The sequence below is a fragment of the Haliotis cracherodii genome, unplaced genomic scaffold (assembly GCF_022045235.1).
Source record: "Haliotis cracherodii isolate W230 unplaced genomic scaffold, xgHalCrac1.p SCAF_42, whole genome shotgun sequence".
NCBI classification, from domain to species: Eukaryota; Metazoa; Mollusca; class Gastropoda; order Lepetellida; family Haliotidae; genus Haliotis; species Haliotis cracherodii.
Window position 1 is genome coordinate 1239854 of NW_027266300.1, and position 17443 is coordinate 1257296.

The window sequence follows — 17443 nt, forward strand, 5'->3', positions numbered from 1 at the left end:
ACTAAGTGTTACAACGTACGACACTGATTGTTTGTCATTGCTGCCGTCATCGAAAGTCGAGTGCAAAGATTGCTGTTAATAGAGCCCACGACACGTATGGACAGGTGTTATTGCTCTCAGCCTGTGGTCTGCATGTCCCATATTCGACTGTTTGTATACCGGCTGATATCACTGAAATGTTGCTGACTGGGGGACGTCCATGTATCTCCATGTTCCCGCAGAGCTTCTCTGATGATCCCTGTTTGATGACCATACATTATGTATACACGTACAAGTACGAACAATGATATGGTGTTAAGTATTGTTGTTCGTGGTAAAACAGGCATATCAATGGCCGCTAGATACATTACTGCCCTGCTCACAATACATCCAAAAGCCACCAGATACATTACTACCCTGCTTACAATACATCCAAAAGCCACTAGCTATATTACTGCCGTGCTAACAACACATCAAATAGCCGCTAGATATATTACTGCCCTACTCACAACACATCCAATAGCCTACTAGATACATAACGCCCCTGCTAACACCACATCCAACAACCTACTAGACACATTATTGTCATGCTCATAACACATCCAATAGCCTACTAGACACATTACCGCCCTACTCACAAAACATCCAATAGCCTATTAGATACATTACTGACCTACTCACAAAACACCCAATAGCCTACTAGATACATTACTGCCCTACTCACAACGCATGCAATGCCTGACATATCATGGGTATGCAATTGCAGATATCAAGTGTCATCATGAAATGTATTAAACAAATGTAAGAAGTTATAATTTTGATGAAGAACAAAGCATGACAATTGTAAAATAGAGTTGTCAAATAATAAGGCATAGTATTTTTGAGTTGAAGCTGTTCCTCATTAAATAATAAATGAATGATTTTTCATGATATTAAAAAATGCGAAGAGTGTGTTGTGCCTCGTCGCTGCATGTGTGTTAAGCGTTAGCCTGATAACGGTGTGAGCATCGACACCGAAACGACGCTAATGCAATACACCAGGAGTGGATATCCAAAAGGTTGATCCACGATGAGGTGATACCGACCGGCGAATGAGGAGTCGGACGCAAATGTGATAACACAGCGCCAACATCACTAGCAAAACCGTGACAATATTGAAGAAGGGTCATGTTGAAGAATAAATAATTTTATTGTCCTTGGGTCATTTCTTTAACCTCTCTTAACAAACACATACAAGGCTTCGAGCTATCTAAATAAAAACTTAAAGTTTTTTTGTCACGGTGCTTCACCTCACTTTTACGTCCACGTATCATGAAGTGTATTACAACGTTCAGAAAAGTCTCCACAGAGTGATGCATCTCAAAGTCTGCCTGCGTCTTGAGCCACACGACCTGATACATGCCGATATCAACCACTTGTAAACATCCGTGCCTACGTTCTGTGAATATACCAGTTCCTCATGGTTAACCCAGAACAACACTCGAACCTTGCACATTGTGACACATTCCTGACCAAACATATTCCAATATAAGAATGCAGAACCCTGGTGTGTGGAGGTCTGCATATGACGTACAGTTCCCGTTACCAAACATCTTCGTTTATAAGAATTACATAAGTTCTTATTACGATCTAGCAAATACATAAAGTCTTCAGTGGACGTCTTCAACACTCCAAGAACCGAACCACGTCAGCAACGACATCATCAGCATGACCACCACGACTGTAGACTCTCCCCTGCCACCACACCCACATGTTACCGTCTCCTCCCTGAAACAGAACATCAGAAAATATCTACTGCTGGTAACTATGTGATATAATACTACCTGTAGGGACAGGCCATTGATGCTCCGGGGATGGAGGGTGAAGGGATGGAGAAAGTGGAGAGGGTGGGATGGTATTTAATATACGAGATATCTGACATCGCATCTCCTTGCTGAACGACGTCATCATCCAAATACTATACGTCATTATGGAGATCAGATCCTCATATATATATATATATATATATATATATATATATATATATATAGAGAGAGAGAGAGAGAGAGAGAGAGAGAGAGAGAGAGAGAGAGAGAGAGAGAGAGAGAGAGAGAGAGAGAGGTTACCACGCGCGTGTGTTTGGGGATGGTAAATATCCTGCATTAGGAATAAACATTGTATTTAGCGAGCCTTGGCGAGCTAAATACATAGTGTTTCCCTCTCTCACAAACATTACCTAAACATTGCGAGTTTTACTGGAATGCGCGCATTAATATTTATTACGTCATAGGGTAAGTGATGTGTCAGTCGGACTGTGACAGTAGCCAATATAGTTCCAACTGAAATCTGTTTCTTATACAGTGGCGAAGCAACTTATACGCAAAACAACAGTTGTTTTTAATTGCCTTTCTCGGCAATCCATCGGTCTGTCCGCTAGAGTAACTGCCCTTTGTCAAAGGGAAGCTACTCTAAACCTAGTCTGAGACGTCACGGCCACGGTCAGGCGTTGTTGACAGTCGGTCTGTCCTTTCATAACGTTAAGAAGTGTAGTCAGATGTACACACAGCGACAAATCGAAACAAGGTAACAGTTCAAACATATTTCGGCCTAATCCGACCATTTGTGATTTGTGGAGAAGGTTTCAAGGCACAGAGGTCTACAAGCACAGATATGGGTACTGATCCCGCTTGGCTAGGCCTCGTGCCCTCGCAAAATTGTTTCGAAATTTATATCTCGAAAGTTGCAAAAACTTATAAAATGCATTAGCTACGTCACAGTTAGACACTGATTTTCAGTATATTAGACTGTTCGTTTGATAATGATAGAAATTATCCCTGTAGTTTATCCAGATTCACGATGGTTAATTCTGACTCGATCGCCGAATGACGAGGGCGACGCCATGTTTGTTTATAAACAGTGAAAGTAGTCCTACTTGACCTTTGATATTTGCATCTCTTTCGCATATAACCCCAAGGGATATCGTTTTTATCCATTGGCTTTATCCTGCCGAGACACCTACCCATTATATGATAATATATATATATATATATATATTAAGTCGGGGGTGACACAGGTAGATTAAAACATTGCCGCACCACACAGACGTCTGACTAAGCCGCACAGAATGTTGTCCTGGGGAGATTGAAGAAAGTACCTACCCAAGTGATGACACTATTTTCAAAGCAACTCCGTCGTCTTTGAACGCCGTTATTGAAGACGTCGTCAAAAGGTACATCTCCCCTGAAGAAACACAGAATGTCAATCTGTCAGTCTGGAAACAGACACACACGTTTATTTCAGTATACTCGGCATTTGGTGATGAATAAAGACTTAACCCTCGGGATCCCACCTTGTTCATCTTGACCAAAGGTCAGTATGAAGTCCCTAGGTCGCGCCCTGGCACCGCACGGACAATTTTGTCGGTCACACACCGGAAGCGGGGACGATGTCCAGCCGTCGCTGCCCTCGGTCAATGCCGACATGACGCTGAAAACAGACAGAGATGCAAAAAAGCTCGCAGATATATAGATTCAGACACAGATGCACATACACGCGAACACAGATTCAGACGAGGACACAGACACATATAAGGGTATATATCTCTGCCTAAGTGGTTGGAATCATGGATTGTTAAGTAAGTACAGGCCACTGGGTGATCACAAAGCAAATACCACAGCCACCTTCTAGTGGCACGGGTGACCTCCGTCAGGTGATACGGTGACCTCCATCAAGTGATACGGGTAACCTCCTTCAAGTGATACGGATGACCTCCTTAAAGTGGCACGGGTGACCTCCTTCAAGTGATACGGTGACCTCCTTCAATTGGTACGGGTGCCCTCCTTCAAGTTATACGAGTGAACTCCTTCAAGTGGTACGGGTGACCTCCTTCAAGTGATACGGATGACCTCCTTAAAGTGGCACGGGTGACCTCCTTCAAGTGATACTGGTGACCTGCCTCAACTGATACGGGTAACCTCCTTCAAATGGTTCGGATGACCTCCATCAAGTGATACGGGTGACCTCCTTCAAATGATACGGATGACCTCCTTCAAGTGATACGGGTGACCTCCTACAAGTGGTACAGGTAACCTCCTTCAAGTGGTACGGGTGACCTCCTTCAAGTGGTACGGATGACCTCCTGCAAGGTATACGGTTGACCTCCTTCAAGTGGTACGGATGACCTCCTTCATGTGGTACAGATGACCTCCTTCAAGTGGTACGGGTGACCTCCTTCAAGTGGTACAGATGACCTGCCTCAAGTGATACGGGTAACCTCCTACAAGTGATACGGATGACCTCCTTCAAGTGATACGGGTGACCTCCTTCACATAATCCGAGTGACCTCCTTCAAGTTTCCCGTGGTGCCTCTATGTAAAATTAGCTTCTGGCCACACACCTGCATGTACTCACCCTGTCATGGCGTCTCCGTACAGATAGCGCCCGTACAGATCAGGAAGCTTCTTGCCTCTGTACACATATCCCCCGACGACTGCATGAAAGATGTTGGTGTGATTGTACACGTAGATCGGCAGCGCTTCGTTCTCTGTAACCACAAGTTTACAGAATGTTGTCTTTTTTCCAAACACAATGGGAATCGGCCATATCTTTACCTGAAGCACACAAACCACCTACTCCACCCCACCCTACCCCACCTCGAACAAAATATGATTGAGTCTTAACCTGAAGCACACAAACCACCCTCTCCACCCCACCTCACTCCGAACAAAATATGATCGAGTCTTAACCGGAAGAACACAAACCACCCTCTCCACCCCACCCCACCCCACCTCGAACAAAATATGATCGAGTCTTAACCGGAAGCACACAAACCACCCTCTCCACCCCACCTCACTCCGAACAAAATATGATCGAGTCTTAACCGGAAGCACACAAACCACCCTCTCCACCCCACCTCACTCCGAACAAAATATGATTGAGTCTTTACCCGAAGCACACAAACCACCCACTCCACCCCACCCCACTTCGAACAAAATATGATCGAGTCTTAACCTGAAGCACACAAACCACCCTCTCCACCCCATCTCACTCCGAACAAAATATGATCGAGTCTTTACCCGAAGCACACAAACCACCCACTCCACCCCACCCCACTTCGAACAAAATATGATCGAGTCTTAACCTGAAGCACACAAACCACCCTCTCCACCCCATCTCACTCCGAACAAAATATGATCGAGTCTTTACGTTAAAAACTGGCAAAACATACAAAATATTCTCAAAAGACCAAATATTGTGATCATAATTGTGGATATCTGACTGACAGGTAGGAAATTCAAATTTTAGGCATTGTTTTCCAAATGGAGACTTATTCTTGTATCTGTACCATCGTTATTCACAGTATGTATACCTTTCACTGGTGTGCATGGTCCGCACAATTTTTATCACGAGCTACTGTTTAGTTTTCGAGATAGTTGACAAATTGTAATTGAATGTTGATCTGCTCTTAGCCCCGAGACAGTTTGTGCCATACTGTTATATGCATGTCGGCCTTTACGGACATACTGATATGCCATGCCGGAGCTTAACATGGATACCCATTCAAACATCGTATACACCATCTTCCCGAGGCAAGCGTGTCCACTAGCCAACAGCAAAGCCTGGGTTCTACCCTTGCCACATCAACGCCACATTTCTTGGCTCCACCCTGGCGCCACCTCGCGAAGATCTTGTAATGAAAACTCGATATCCAATCAGATCAGGGTGGGGGTGGGGGTGGGGTGGGGTGTTAATATATGAAGAAGACGTATCAACAAAGACAGGCAGTGGTAAATCACTTTCATACGAAGGTGTACCAGTCGTGGAAGTTGATTTTGTAAAACGTTCTCTGATTGGACTATCGGTTTTTGCGATAGTCCAATCATATTTAGCACAGGAAATTGGGCTTGATGTGGCAAGAGTGGAAATAAGACATTGATAAAAAGGCTGGTAGACGCTCTTGCCTCAGGAAGGTGCGTATACACCGAGTCGAACAGTAATTGTGTAATATCCCTAATGCCAGGCAGGGCAACATCAAGTACCATCTTTAACGTCTTTCGGTATGACGCGGAGGGAATCGAACCACCGACCTTCCGCTCTCCTGGCAGACTCTAGTCAGACCAAGGATGGAGTCTCGTGCAGTGTTGACGGTGAGAGAAACGAAGGCTACCTACCTATTGTTCCATTGCTGCACCTGGAGCTGTCGAAGCACTCGTTCCCCTCCTTGATGTTCCAGCCGTAGTTCCTGCCGCTGCGGATGACGTCGATCTCTTCATAAGCTCGCGCCCCTGGATCGCCACAGAATATTCGTCGCTCACCTGCAAGAAGAGAAAGTGACGTGACATGTTGATTCAGGAAGTGACTCGCGACATCACCAAGGGCGGATCCAGCCGACTGTAAATAATCGAGTCTGGATCAGACAATCCAGTGATTGACATCATACGCATCGATCAACGCAATTGGAATACGATGACATGCATCAACCAAATCAGAGAGCCGAGCCTCCGATCCCGTTAGTCGCATCTGGACCAGACAACGAGAGAGGATGTCTACAACATACATACTAGAGCACAGGCCTACGTCCCTGTACATCACTGCCACCCCCGGACAAACCAGGGCACAGGTCTGCATCCCAGTACATCAATGCCACCCCAGGGCAAACTAGGGCACAGGTGTGCGTCCCTGTACCTCAACGACACCCCCTGCAAATTAGGGTACAGGTGTACGTCCCTGTACCACACTGACACCCCCTGCAAATTAGGGTACAGGTCTACGTCCCTGTACATCACTGCCACCCTCGGGCAAACTAGGGTACAGGTCTACGTCCCTGTACATCACTGACACCCCCGGGCAAACTAGGGTACAGGTCTACGTCCCTGTACATCACTGACACCCCCGGGCAAACTAGGGTACAGGTCTACGTCCCTGTACATCATTGACACCCCGGACAAACTAGGGTACAGGTCTACGTCCCTGTACATCACTGACACCCCCGGACAAACTAGGGTACAAGTCTACGTCCCTGTGTCTCACTGACACCCCAGGGCAAACTAGGGTACAGGTCTACGTCCCTGTACATCACTGCCACCCCCGGGCAAACTAGGGCACAGGCCTACGTCCCTGTACATCGCTAACACCCCCGGGCAAACTAGGGCACAGGCCTACGTCCCTGTACCTCGCTGACACCCCCGGGCAAACTAGGGCACAGGCCTACGTCCCAGTACATCACTGCCAACCCCGGGCAAACTAGGGTACAGGTCTACGTCCCTGTACATCACTGCCACCCCCGGGCAAACTAGGGTACAGGTCTACGTCCCTGTATATCACTGCCACCCCCGGGCAAACTAGGGCACAGGTCTACGTCCCTGTACATCACTGCCACAGCCGGGCAAACTAGGGTACAGGTCTACGTCCCTGTACATCACTGCCACCCCCGGGCAAACTAGGGTACAGGTCTACGTCCCTGTGCCTCACTGCCACCCTCGGGCAAACTAGGGTACAGGTGTGCGTCCCTGTACATCACTGCCACCCCCGGGCAAACTAGGGTACAGGTCTACGTCCCTGTACATCACTGACACCCCGGGCTAAGCTATGGGGCAGAGTGGCGGTGTCATGTTTCGTGCTGCACGTGTGGACTGTGATTGTCACGGTGAATGGGTGAATGTTGTTACACCAAAATTTCACCAATATGAAGGCAGCCTGTTCACACTCCTTGAGCGAGTGAGTGAGTGAGTGAGTGAGTGAGTGAGTTGGGTTTAACGTCGCTTTTAACATTATTCCAGTAATAATGGACAGCGTGTCTTAATGTGGGAGGAAAGCCCGAAGTGATGCAGTGATGCGGGACGTTTACCACTTCGGTGAAACCCACGAGCACGGGTATGGTGTTGTCAAACCGAGAAACAATCGGGGCGAACCATGATTCGAATCCACAATCATAGGTTTCTGGCGTGCCCAAGGGATTCAACTCTGCATTGCGAATCGCGGCGCCCCCCCCCCCCCCCCCCCCCCTTCCTCCCCGTAAAGCAAGCTTGACCACACCTCCTAACGGGATCATCAGGATCCGGTAATACGTGGAGAGGGTTCTATTCTAGGTCTGGTGCTGGAATATGCTATCTACAGTTTCATTTCTGTAAACGTTAATCCAAAAGTGAAGTAACCCTAATGTACGTTCTTTTAACGTGATGTCGTAATTGAGGAATGTTCTGCAGATGTTCCTATAATTATATAACTATTTAAGGAAAATGTCTTTACACACTACCCAGAACATGATGAAGTAATCAAATAGACACCTCCACTTAACCAACGACCTTCACAGTTCAAGGCCATACATCGGGATAACATATGACAATAACCATAAAGGTGACCTTGACCTTTTATGTTCAAGACCGATAGATTTTAAAGTATGGCCTCTGTACAGGAAATGTTTCGCAAAAAAAATAGAATTTATCGTTTTCTAAAATCGTAACAACTTAAATGGTAATTTTTGGAAACTGGTGACCTTGACATTGACCACCTAAAAGCTGTAAACAATATTCATGCTAGAATGTCCTCAAATGTCATCACGCTCGTACTGCAGTCTAATTGATGTTCAATAAGTAGAATTTCTCGCTTAAGGAAAACAGACCAGACCGGCAGATCTGATCACGACGGCTTTGATACATGCCTATCGAAGTGGCAGCCATTCTTCAATGACCCAACAGCAATAAACACCTTCCTGGTCCTCGCCACCTGCGGTTCTCACATCGGAGACTTCACACCGTGTGATGGAGAGTCGTGGAGAACACTTGTGATCGCGGAAACAGAGACAAATGACATGGCTCTGGTGTGATGGAGAGTCGTGGAGAACTCTTGTGATCGTGGAAACAGAGACACATGGCATGGCTCTGGTGTGATGGAGAGTCGTGGAGAACATTTGTGATCGCGGAAACAGAGACAAATGACATGACTCTGGTGTGATGGAGAGTCGTGGAGAACTCTTGTGGTCGTGGAAACAGAGACACATGACATGGCTCTGGTGTGATGGAGAGTCGTGGAGAACACTTGTGATCGCGGAAACAGAGACAAATGACATGGCTCTGGTGTGATGGAGAGTCGTGGAGAACTCTTGTGATCGTGGAAACAGAGACACATGGCATGGCTCTGGTGTGATGGAGAGTCGTGGAGAACACTTGTGATCGTGGAAACAGAGACACATGACATGGCTCTGGTGTGTTGGAACTGGACAGGACACTATGGGCGTCTACTAAATCACAGAATCGGTAAATCAGCTGGTTGTTTGATTGTTTGTAGTTTAACGCCGAGCTCAGCAATATTCCCTCTATATGACGGCGGTCTGTAAATAATCGAGTCCGAACCCGACCCGATATCATGAGCATCTATCCACGTAATTGGAATACGATGACAAGCAACAACCAAGTCAGCGAGCCTGACTACCCGATCCCGTTAGTCGCCTCTAACGAAGACCTATTCTAACCCTGATCTTGACGGGTCGGGAGACAAGGAAGGTTATCATGTTACTTTGTTGAATGAAAGTTATAATCGTGGAGGATATACACAGATATAGACTGTCTCTTATAATATGTATGGTATATTCACATCTCCCTGTATTCAGTGTTAAATAGACGTGTCCTTTCAGTCATTCATTACTATCACCATGGCAACTTCACAGACGGAGATCAGATAATGCCGGTGACACCTTGTCAGTTTATGATATGCATTTATCTGCATATGTATACAGCGTACATACATTGTCTATAAAATAAAAGTGAGTCAGTGTTCACCGCTATCTGATGTTTCCCACAGTTCACTGTTCACAGACTGTGCTACAAAGTAATCCTGAGACTGTATTGAATAGTGTCATGTTAGTGTCTTGATTGTGTCATGATAGTGTCTTGATTGTGTCGTGATAGTATCTTGATTGTGTCATGATAGTGTCATGATTGTGTATTGATTGTGTCTTGAATGTGTCATGATAGTGTCATGATTGTGTCTTGATTGTGTCATGATTGAGTTTTGATTGTGTCATGATAGTGTCATGATTGTGTCTTGATAGTGTCTTGATAGTGTCTTGATAGTGTCATGATTGTGTCTTGAATGTGTCATGATAGTGTCATGATTGTGTCTTGAATGTGTCATGATATTGTCATGATTGTGTTTTGATTGTGTCATGATAGTGTAATGATTGTGTCTTGATTGTGTCTTGAATGTGTCATGATAGTGTTCTCCGAGTCATCTTCGTAACTCAGTTAATGAAGAATGTGATGCCACAGTTCTATTCCAGCTGTATCACGTCCTGCATTACATGATGCAGCCTGGTCAGACAATCCAGTGATTGGCATCATTAGCAACAATCTTAGCCAACGGTCGGTCAGTCAGTGAGTTGGGCTGTGCGTCGCTTTTACCACCATTCCAGCAATATTGCGGAGCTCTGTCATCATGATGACGTAGAGTCACCCAGGTGACACATTGTGACCACTTGATCATGCGTGGGTCTCTGTGGCACTGCAGAGCTATTCTACCCGGAGTGTACGGGGTCTATTTCCTGTACAGACGGGGGCGTGACGTGTCGCCCGCTGTTAAAGAACATTGTCAAAGAGCATCCTGAAACATGATGAAAAAGGTTGATCTTCCTACCATGTGCGACTAACGGGATCGGGTGATCAGGTTCGGTGACTTAGTTGATGCATGTCATCGTGTCCCAGTTGCGTGGATCGATGCTCATGATCTCAATCACTGGATTGTCTGGTCGATACTCGCTTATTTACAGACCGTCAGCATAAAGCTGGAATATAACTGAGGGCGGCGCTAAACAACATTCATGTGACGCTTCACTCACCATTTTTGTCTGCAACTGTGTCTTGACTGCATCGCCACATATTACGACAACCGTACGCAAACACTTCCCGTCGCCATGGTGACTTGTCAACAAACGGATTGCTTGCAGGAATGCCGTACCGAAGCGCTGAGCCGCCCACGAAGCTCTGGCCGTCAACGTCAAGTCGAAGTATCTTCCCGAGGAGGCTGGTTCTGTATGAGTGAGTTAGTGAGATGGGTTTAACGCAGCTTTGAACGGTTTTTCACTCAAATCACACACAAAACCCAAACTACTGGTCTCGGCCGTTTAGTGCTTATCAAAACCCACAAGCACCATTATGATGCTGATGAAGATAAAAAACTTAATCAGAGGGAACTGGGATTCGAACCTAAGAGCATAGGTTCCTGATACGTATAAGGAACGCAACTCTGTACAGCGACATGCAGTTAGTATCCTTGTTATCGTCACATAACACGGTCCTAGCACGACGGAAATCGTAAGTCTATGTTAAAGAACACGAGTAACGATCACCTTTACGTTAACGTCGGGTAGTGGAACACGTTCCAGACCTCGCTCCACAACACGGGCTTATATGGAAGCGTGTCTACTGTCGTAACACAGACCTACACTAGACATACAGCTAACATTGCTTTGTGAATCGGGGCCATAACCAACCAACCGTGAGAGGGAACTATCTTCGGGCACTGGCAGACGTTGCAAACGTAATTCACCTCTCATAACTTTGTCTGTGAACTACATGTTATTTTGTATGTCAATCTTGCAGATGCTTACTCCTCTCATTACAAAGTGTCTGACGACTGACGTCCAGACATTGACCTGGGCAGTTTACTTAAATTACAAAGTGTCTGACGACTGACGTCCAGAAATTGACCTGGGCAGTTTACTCTAATTACAGAGTGTCTCACGACTGACGTCCAGACATTGACCTGGGCAGTTTACTTTAATTACAGAGTGTCTGACGACTGACGTCCAAACATTGACCTGGGCAGTTTACTCTAATTACAGAGTGTCTCATGACGCATGGGCAGAAGGTTCATGCAGGCTAGTGTGACAAAATTTGATAGAAGAAATACTATTCCAGAATGACTGTCACAGGGCCACGTTCACCCCTTGTACTTAGGCAGCAGTTATTATCTGTGTTTTATACAATATAAACATTCAATAGTCAACATACGGGTCCTGGGCATGGTCACGTGGAACGCCATCGTCACCAATACCGTCTCCCACCGAAATGTACAGATATCCGTCATGGCCGAACAGCAGCTGGAATTGGAAAAGTACATGACCTTCACCTTGACCTTAACCTTGAACGTTACATTAACGTAGCATTGCATTATATGTGACAATCCAGATACGTTACACCTTTTCGGGAAACAATTTACACTGTCTTTATCTTCAATATATTGGTATCTAATATAATTTGAATTAAATTATGACGATATACAAACTATCACCAAACTAGATTTTATAGTTTGTTAAGTACTGTATGAACTTACCTGACCGCCATTTCCAGCGTCAGTTATTTGTTCAATTCTCAAAAACAGCCGCTCTGTTGTCGACAGTGCAACATCATCGACGACGGTAAACTCGCTGACGTAGGAGAACTGAACTCCCGAACTGTTTCCAATATAGTACACATACAGTTTACCGTTCTCGTTATAACGCGGATGCAGAGTAAAACCAAGTAAACCTCTTTGATCGGCCGGATTGTCTGTCAACACAACCCTGTCCGAAAGATCCAATAAAACACCGCTTTTCTTGTGACGTGTTTCAAAATATCGCACAATCCCGCGTTGTTCAGCGATATAGTACCTCTTATCCCGGAATTCAATATGGATCGGATTATATAACCCCGAGGTTAGATTCTTAAGACAGACACACGTCTGCGAGGGTGCCACGAAACCAGGAAGCGATATCAAGTGAAGTGAGAGGCACCATATGGTAGTGAACTCCAGCACATGGCGGGAAGACATGGCGACACACTGCTCGGCGGGGATCCTGTGGCACAGGTGAAAATAAATCCACTCAACAGGCTGTGTAAGGCAGATGACAGCACAGATCACAGGACAACCGGAACACTGAAAGATAAGGTCTGATTAGAACTAATTATAGAAACGCGCTGATCGATTTCCGTCTTTGTGGCCTGCGTGGGCATATCTCGTGCTGCCAGTGTGTTGACAATGGTCTAATCGTAAATCGCTATATGAGTGCGTTCTCCTGTGGGGCCAGGGATTATAGTATGAAACTGGCGTCGGGTTACACGAGGTGAAATAGGGTTTAACATTGCCTTCAAGATTATTGCACTTATATAGAAACATGCATGCACGTGTGTGTGTGTGTGTGTGTGTGTGTGTGTGTGTGCGGTTGCTCGTACTAGTCCGAACTAATGCCGATTTCACAGTGCTTGCTACTGAGATTCCATGCCGCAGTGAAACATGGAGACACGGTTTACTGGCTACGAGCCAACCCAGGCTTACAGTAAAAGGCGACTAACGGGTTCATGCATGTCCCCGATCCCAATTGCGTAGATCGATTCTCATGTTATCAATCACTGGATTGTCAGACCACCAACATACAACTTGGATATTGCTGTGTGCGGCGTTAAACAACAAACAAACAAACAAATTAAGAAACAAAAATCGAACAAGTCCTTCGTCGTGACTAAGCAGCATTATATCCACAAGGCCTATAGTTCTATCCACCGCCCCTCGCTGCAGTAAGCAGTGTCAAACCTACAGCAGCAAGTCGCAAAGCATGATCTCGTAAATCAACCGATGGCCAAACAGAAGGATCAACATATGTATACCCACAGCTTCAGGCTTCAGATGAAATGGCTATGGCACCACATTTCATATAAACTAAGTAAGGCCTCGAGTGCGGTGTATCTGGTGTCGATAACCCACCACGTCGCCAGTGAGGGTACGAGGTCGGGGCAGGGCCCTAGAACCTCATGATGTACGGGACCTGATGTTGTTCGGGACCTCGTGTTGTACGGGACCTCGTGTTGTACGGGACCTCGTGTTGTACGGGACCTGATGTTGTCCGGGACCTGATGTTGTCCGGGACCTGATGTTGTCCGGGACCTGATGATGTACGGGACCTCGTGTTGTTCGGGACCTCATGTTTACGGGACCTCGTGTTGTACGGGACCTGATGTTGTACGGGACCTCGTGTTGTACGGGACCTGATGTTGTACGGGACCTGATGTTGTTCTGGACCTGATGTTGTTCGGGACCTCGTGTTGTACGGGACCTCGTGTTGTACGGGACCTCGTGTTGTACGGGACCTCGTGTTGTACGGGACCTCGTGTTGTACGGGACCTCATGTTGTACGGGACCTCATGTTGTACGGGACGGGGCTCAGGGGTGAGACTTGGCAGAATGTGTGTCTCCTGCATGGCTGGGGTCGGTGCTCATGCTTTCAATCACTGGTTTAATTTGTCTTTGTATACATAGCCTAGATGTTTGTAACTCTGATAGTTTACCAAAGGAGAGTTGTATATAGATCACGCTGACCTGGTGTATGCTTGTACCAGACGCTCAGATCCGGGTAGTATTCAAGTTGGGTTTTAAATCAAGAAGGACAGCGTTATAAACCTACATTATGCCAGCCAGCTTTGTGTAAATACAGATCTTGACAATCATATACCTACATCAAAACACTAGTCGTCATCTTTGTTGCTTTAAGTGTAGATGTGTGAATCTTACATATATGGTCATGTCAAATCATGAAATGTAAAATAGCTCGATCGGGGCTGATGTAAGGGAAATGCGGCCCTTAGCAAGTGTAATTAAGCCATCATGAACAGCGTATCAAAGACATTACGTTGATTTTCTTCACGTGTCGTCATCCAATAGTAGCAGTATGCTCGACAGGGGCTGGTAAGTATTGTACTGTGCCCATGATAAGAATATACCCATTATAAATAGGTGGACCGAGCCTGGCAATGAACTGGGAAAGTCAAGACAACCGAACGACAAGACGTGGCGAATCTTACCTCGACGACAGTTGCGGGTCTTCACACCCCTGTAACACGATCTATCTCTACGCTCTATGCGGGCTGGTTGGAATTACGGTATGGCCCCTGTTATGAATGAGGTACACGTACACGTCAATCTCCGCGCGTGCATTCGCAACAAACACTCACTTTCTCCCGAGTCTGTCTTTGACAAAATACCCGGATGTCACTCATAACACGCGATCGTGGGTAGTGAGCCGTGACGGTCACGTTGACCTTTTTTGCAATGTGGATAATGCTAATAATCTAAAAGTGTGGAGTTTGAATAACATGGAAACTTACCGCATGACAACACAGACACCGTAATAGCATAGCACTTGCTGACTAGATTCAGATAACGTAACGCCACAACACTTGCTGACTAGATTCAGATAACGTAACGCCACAACACTTGCTGACTAGATTCAGACACCGTAACGCCACAACACTTGCTGACTAGTTCCAGACACTGTTATGCCACAACACTTGCTGACTAGATTCAGACACTGTAACGTCACAACGCTTGCTGACTAGTTCCAGACACCGTTGTGCCACAACACTTGCTGACTAGATTCAGACACTGTAACGCCACAACACTTGCTGACTAGATTCAGACACGGTAACGCCACAACACTTGCCGAATAGATTCAGACACGGTAACGCCACAACACTTGCCGAATAGATTCAGACACCGTAACGCCACAACACATGCTGAATAGATTCAGACACCGTAACGCCACAACACTTGCTGACTTGTTGATATAGTTATAACTAACGTGCTGTCGCGATGATGTAGTTGACAGGACCAACACAGAGGTTTTCATGACATGCAGGTTATTGATTTGAATGCAATTGTATAAATGCAATGTTGAAATACCTCTGAAATTAAGAACTTTACGTTACACTGTTACAGGTTGCGTTTTAACCCCTTGGACCGTGCACAAGGGAAAATTCAAATAAATCCAAAATATACAATTTTGTATATTTGGTAATTCCAAAAATATACATTTCCAAAAATGTACAAGTTTGTGTATTTGCTATATCCAAAAATATACAATTTTGTATATATATTGTATTTCCAAAAATATACAATTTTGTATATTTGCTTTATCCAAAGCATATCCACGGTTTGTATATATGGATACATTTAACCTCTGCTGCATTCAGTTTTACTTTAGTAAGGAATTCTTTTGGTTGATATTGAAAATACCACCAATGATTATGTACGGGACAGTATTCTTATGCATGTGACAATAGTATTTGGTACTATTTTCATTATGACAAATATGTTTGGAGGGTTATTAAACAATTTGTTTTAATTTTTGTTGACAGCCTTTTACATGATGAAATAGAACATTTGAGCAGACTTTGAAAAACCTTTTCACGATCAGCCTGTTCCATTAGTGACCCTGGGCCTCGTCGGCAGATGCTTGCTTCCCTAACATCTTCATTAGTACGGAATAACAAGAGAATAACCTTTTCAGAGTTACGTCACGATGATTGCAAAAATAAAAATTAATTTAAAATCCAAGAATTTAAAATTATACAAGAAAACATATATGGGAGACACTGTTGGATTAAATTCCTATTTTATTATATGTGATGTTCTATTCCAACTTCAAGAAGGTTGTTTAACAGTTGAGTACTTTCCACGATGGCATTTCACGGCAATTACATATTAGTCCTTGAATTGTCAAAGTGAAATTTGATATATATATATATCAAATTCTATATGTGTTTTAAATGCAACAGCGTTAAAACATATTCAAAATTGTACAATCAATATTATAAAATACAGCATGTTTATACATGTGCGCCGCTTCCTGTTCTTGTCAAATACAATGTAACCACAATTATGGGGCCTAGCATGTCGAGCCAACAAACTATTGTATATATTATTCACCTTTTCATATTATTCTGTTCATTTATAAGTTTACTGTGTTTGCGGCGGGGTCCAGACAATTACCAAAATGGACAATTCCAAATACTACTGCGTATACTACTAATGCCGATTTAGAACCATACTCACTCAGTTAAATACCTGCTTTCACGGACATCGTTAGAAGTTATGTACAAGTGTTCAGATTGCCAAACTTAGCCATTGAAAACCTTGGCTACAGCTGATCGGGATTCCCCTGCCTACAAGCAGCCTATGACGTTGTTTCTTTGCACTTATGTTAATCCTGGCATGTTGTTGAACTGTCACTATTCGATTGACGCAGATGCCAGGCAATCAAAAACTGTGCACTTTAATACCGCTCATACTGCTGCTGCACGTGAAGTGCGTGCAGTCTCAAGGCCCTTTTGTTAATGCAATGGGTGCGTTTTTCCTGAATCGTACGTGTTTCCCGACTTATGGTGAAACAAGACGTGGCGAATCTTACCTCGACGACAGTTGCGGGTCTTCACACCCCTGTAACACGATCTATCTCTACGCTCTATGCGGGCTGGTTGGAATTACGGTATGGCCCCTGTTATGAATGAGGTACACGTACACGTCAATCTCCGCGCGTGCATTCGCAACAAACACTCACTTTCTCCCGAGTCTGTCTTTGACAAAATACCCGGATGTCACTCATAACACGCGATCGTGGGTAGTGAGCCGTGACGGTCACGTTGACCTTTTTTGCAATGTGGATAATGCTAATAATCTAAAA

The 17443-nt window shown here is 45.0% G+C and overlaps 1 protein-coding gene across 1 annotated transcript; it reads right to left on the bottom strand.

Moving 5' to 3' along the window:
* Window positions 1-1172: 1172 nt before the first annotated feature.
* LOC139441685 (HHIP-like protein 1) lies at window positions 1173-14930 on the bottom strand. The gene is made up of 9 exons (XM_071222490.1): window positions 14787-14930; window positions 12286-12867; window positions 11964-12052; window positions 10790-10980; window positions 6129-6272; window positions 4369-4501; window positions 3308-3444; window positions 3117-3198; window positions 1173-1746 (listed from the first exon to the last, which is right to left on the bottom strand). The coding sequence occupies exons 2-9, from the start codon at window positions 12760-12762 to the stop codon at window positions 1629-1631; spliced, it is 1371 nt and encodes a 456-aa protein (XP_071078591.1). The 5' UTR covers window positions 12763-12867; window positions 14787-14930; the 3' UTR covers window positions 1173-1628.
* Between the last annotated feature and the right edge of the window lie 2513 nt (window positions 14931-17443).

Bases quoted from the DNA above. Each gene is read 5' to 3' on its own strand.
- LOC139441685 (XM_071222490.1), bottom strand. From the start codon at position 12,762: ATGTCTTCCCGCCATGTGCTGGAGTTCACTACCATATGGTGCCTCTCA. The intron at 12,053-12,285 runs GTAAGTTCATAC...TTCCAATTCCAG, and splicing joins ACGCTGGAAATGGCGGTCAG to CTGCTGTTCGGCCATGACGG. The intron at 1,747-3,116 runs GTAGGTACTTTC...GTTCTGTTTCAG, and splicing joins AAAATAGTGTCATCACTTGG to GGAGGAGACGGTAACATGTG.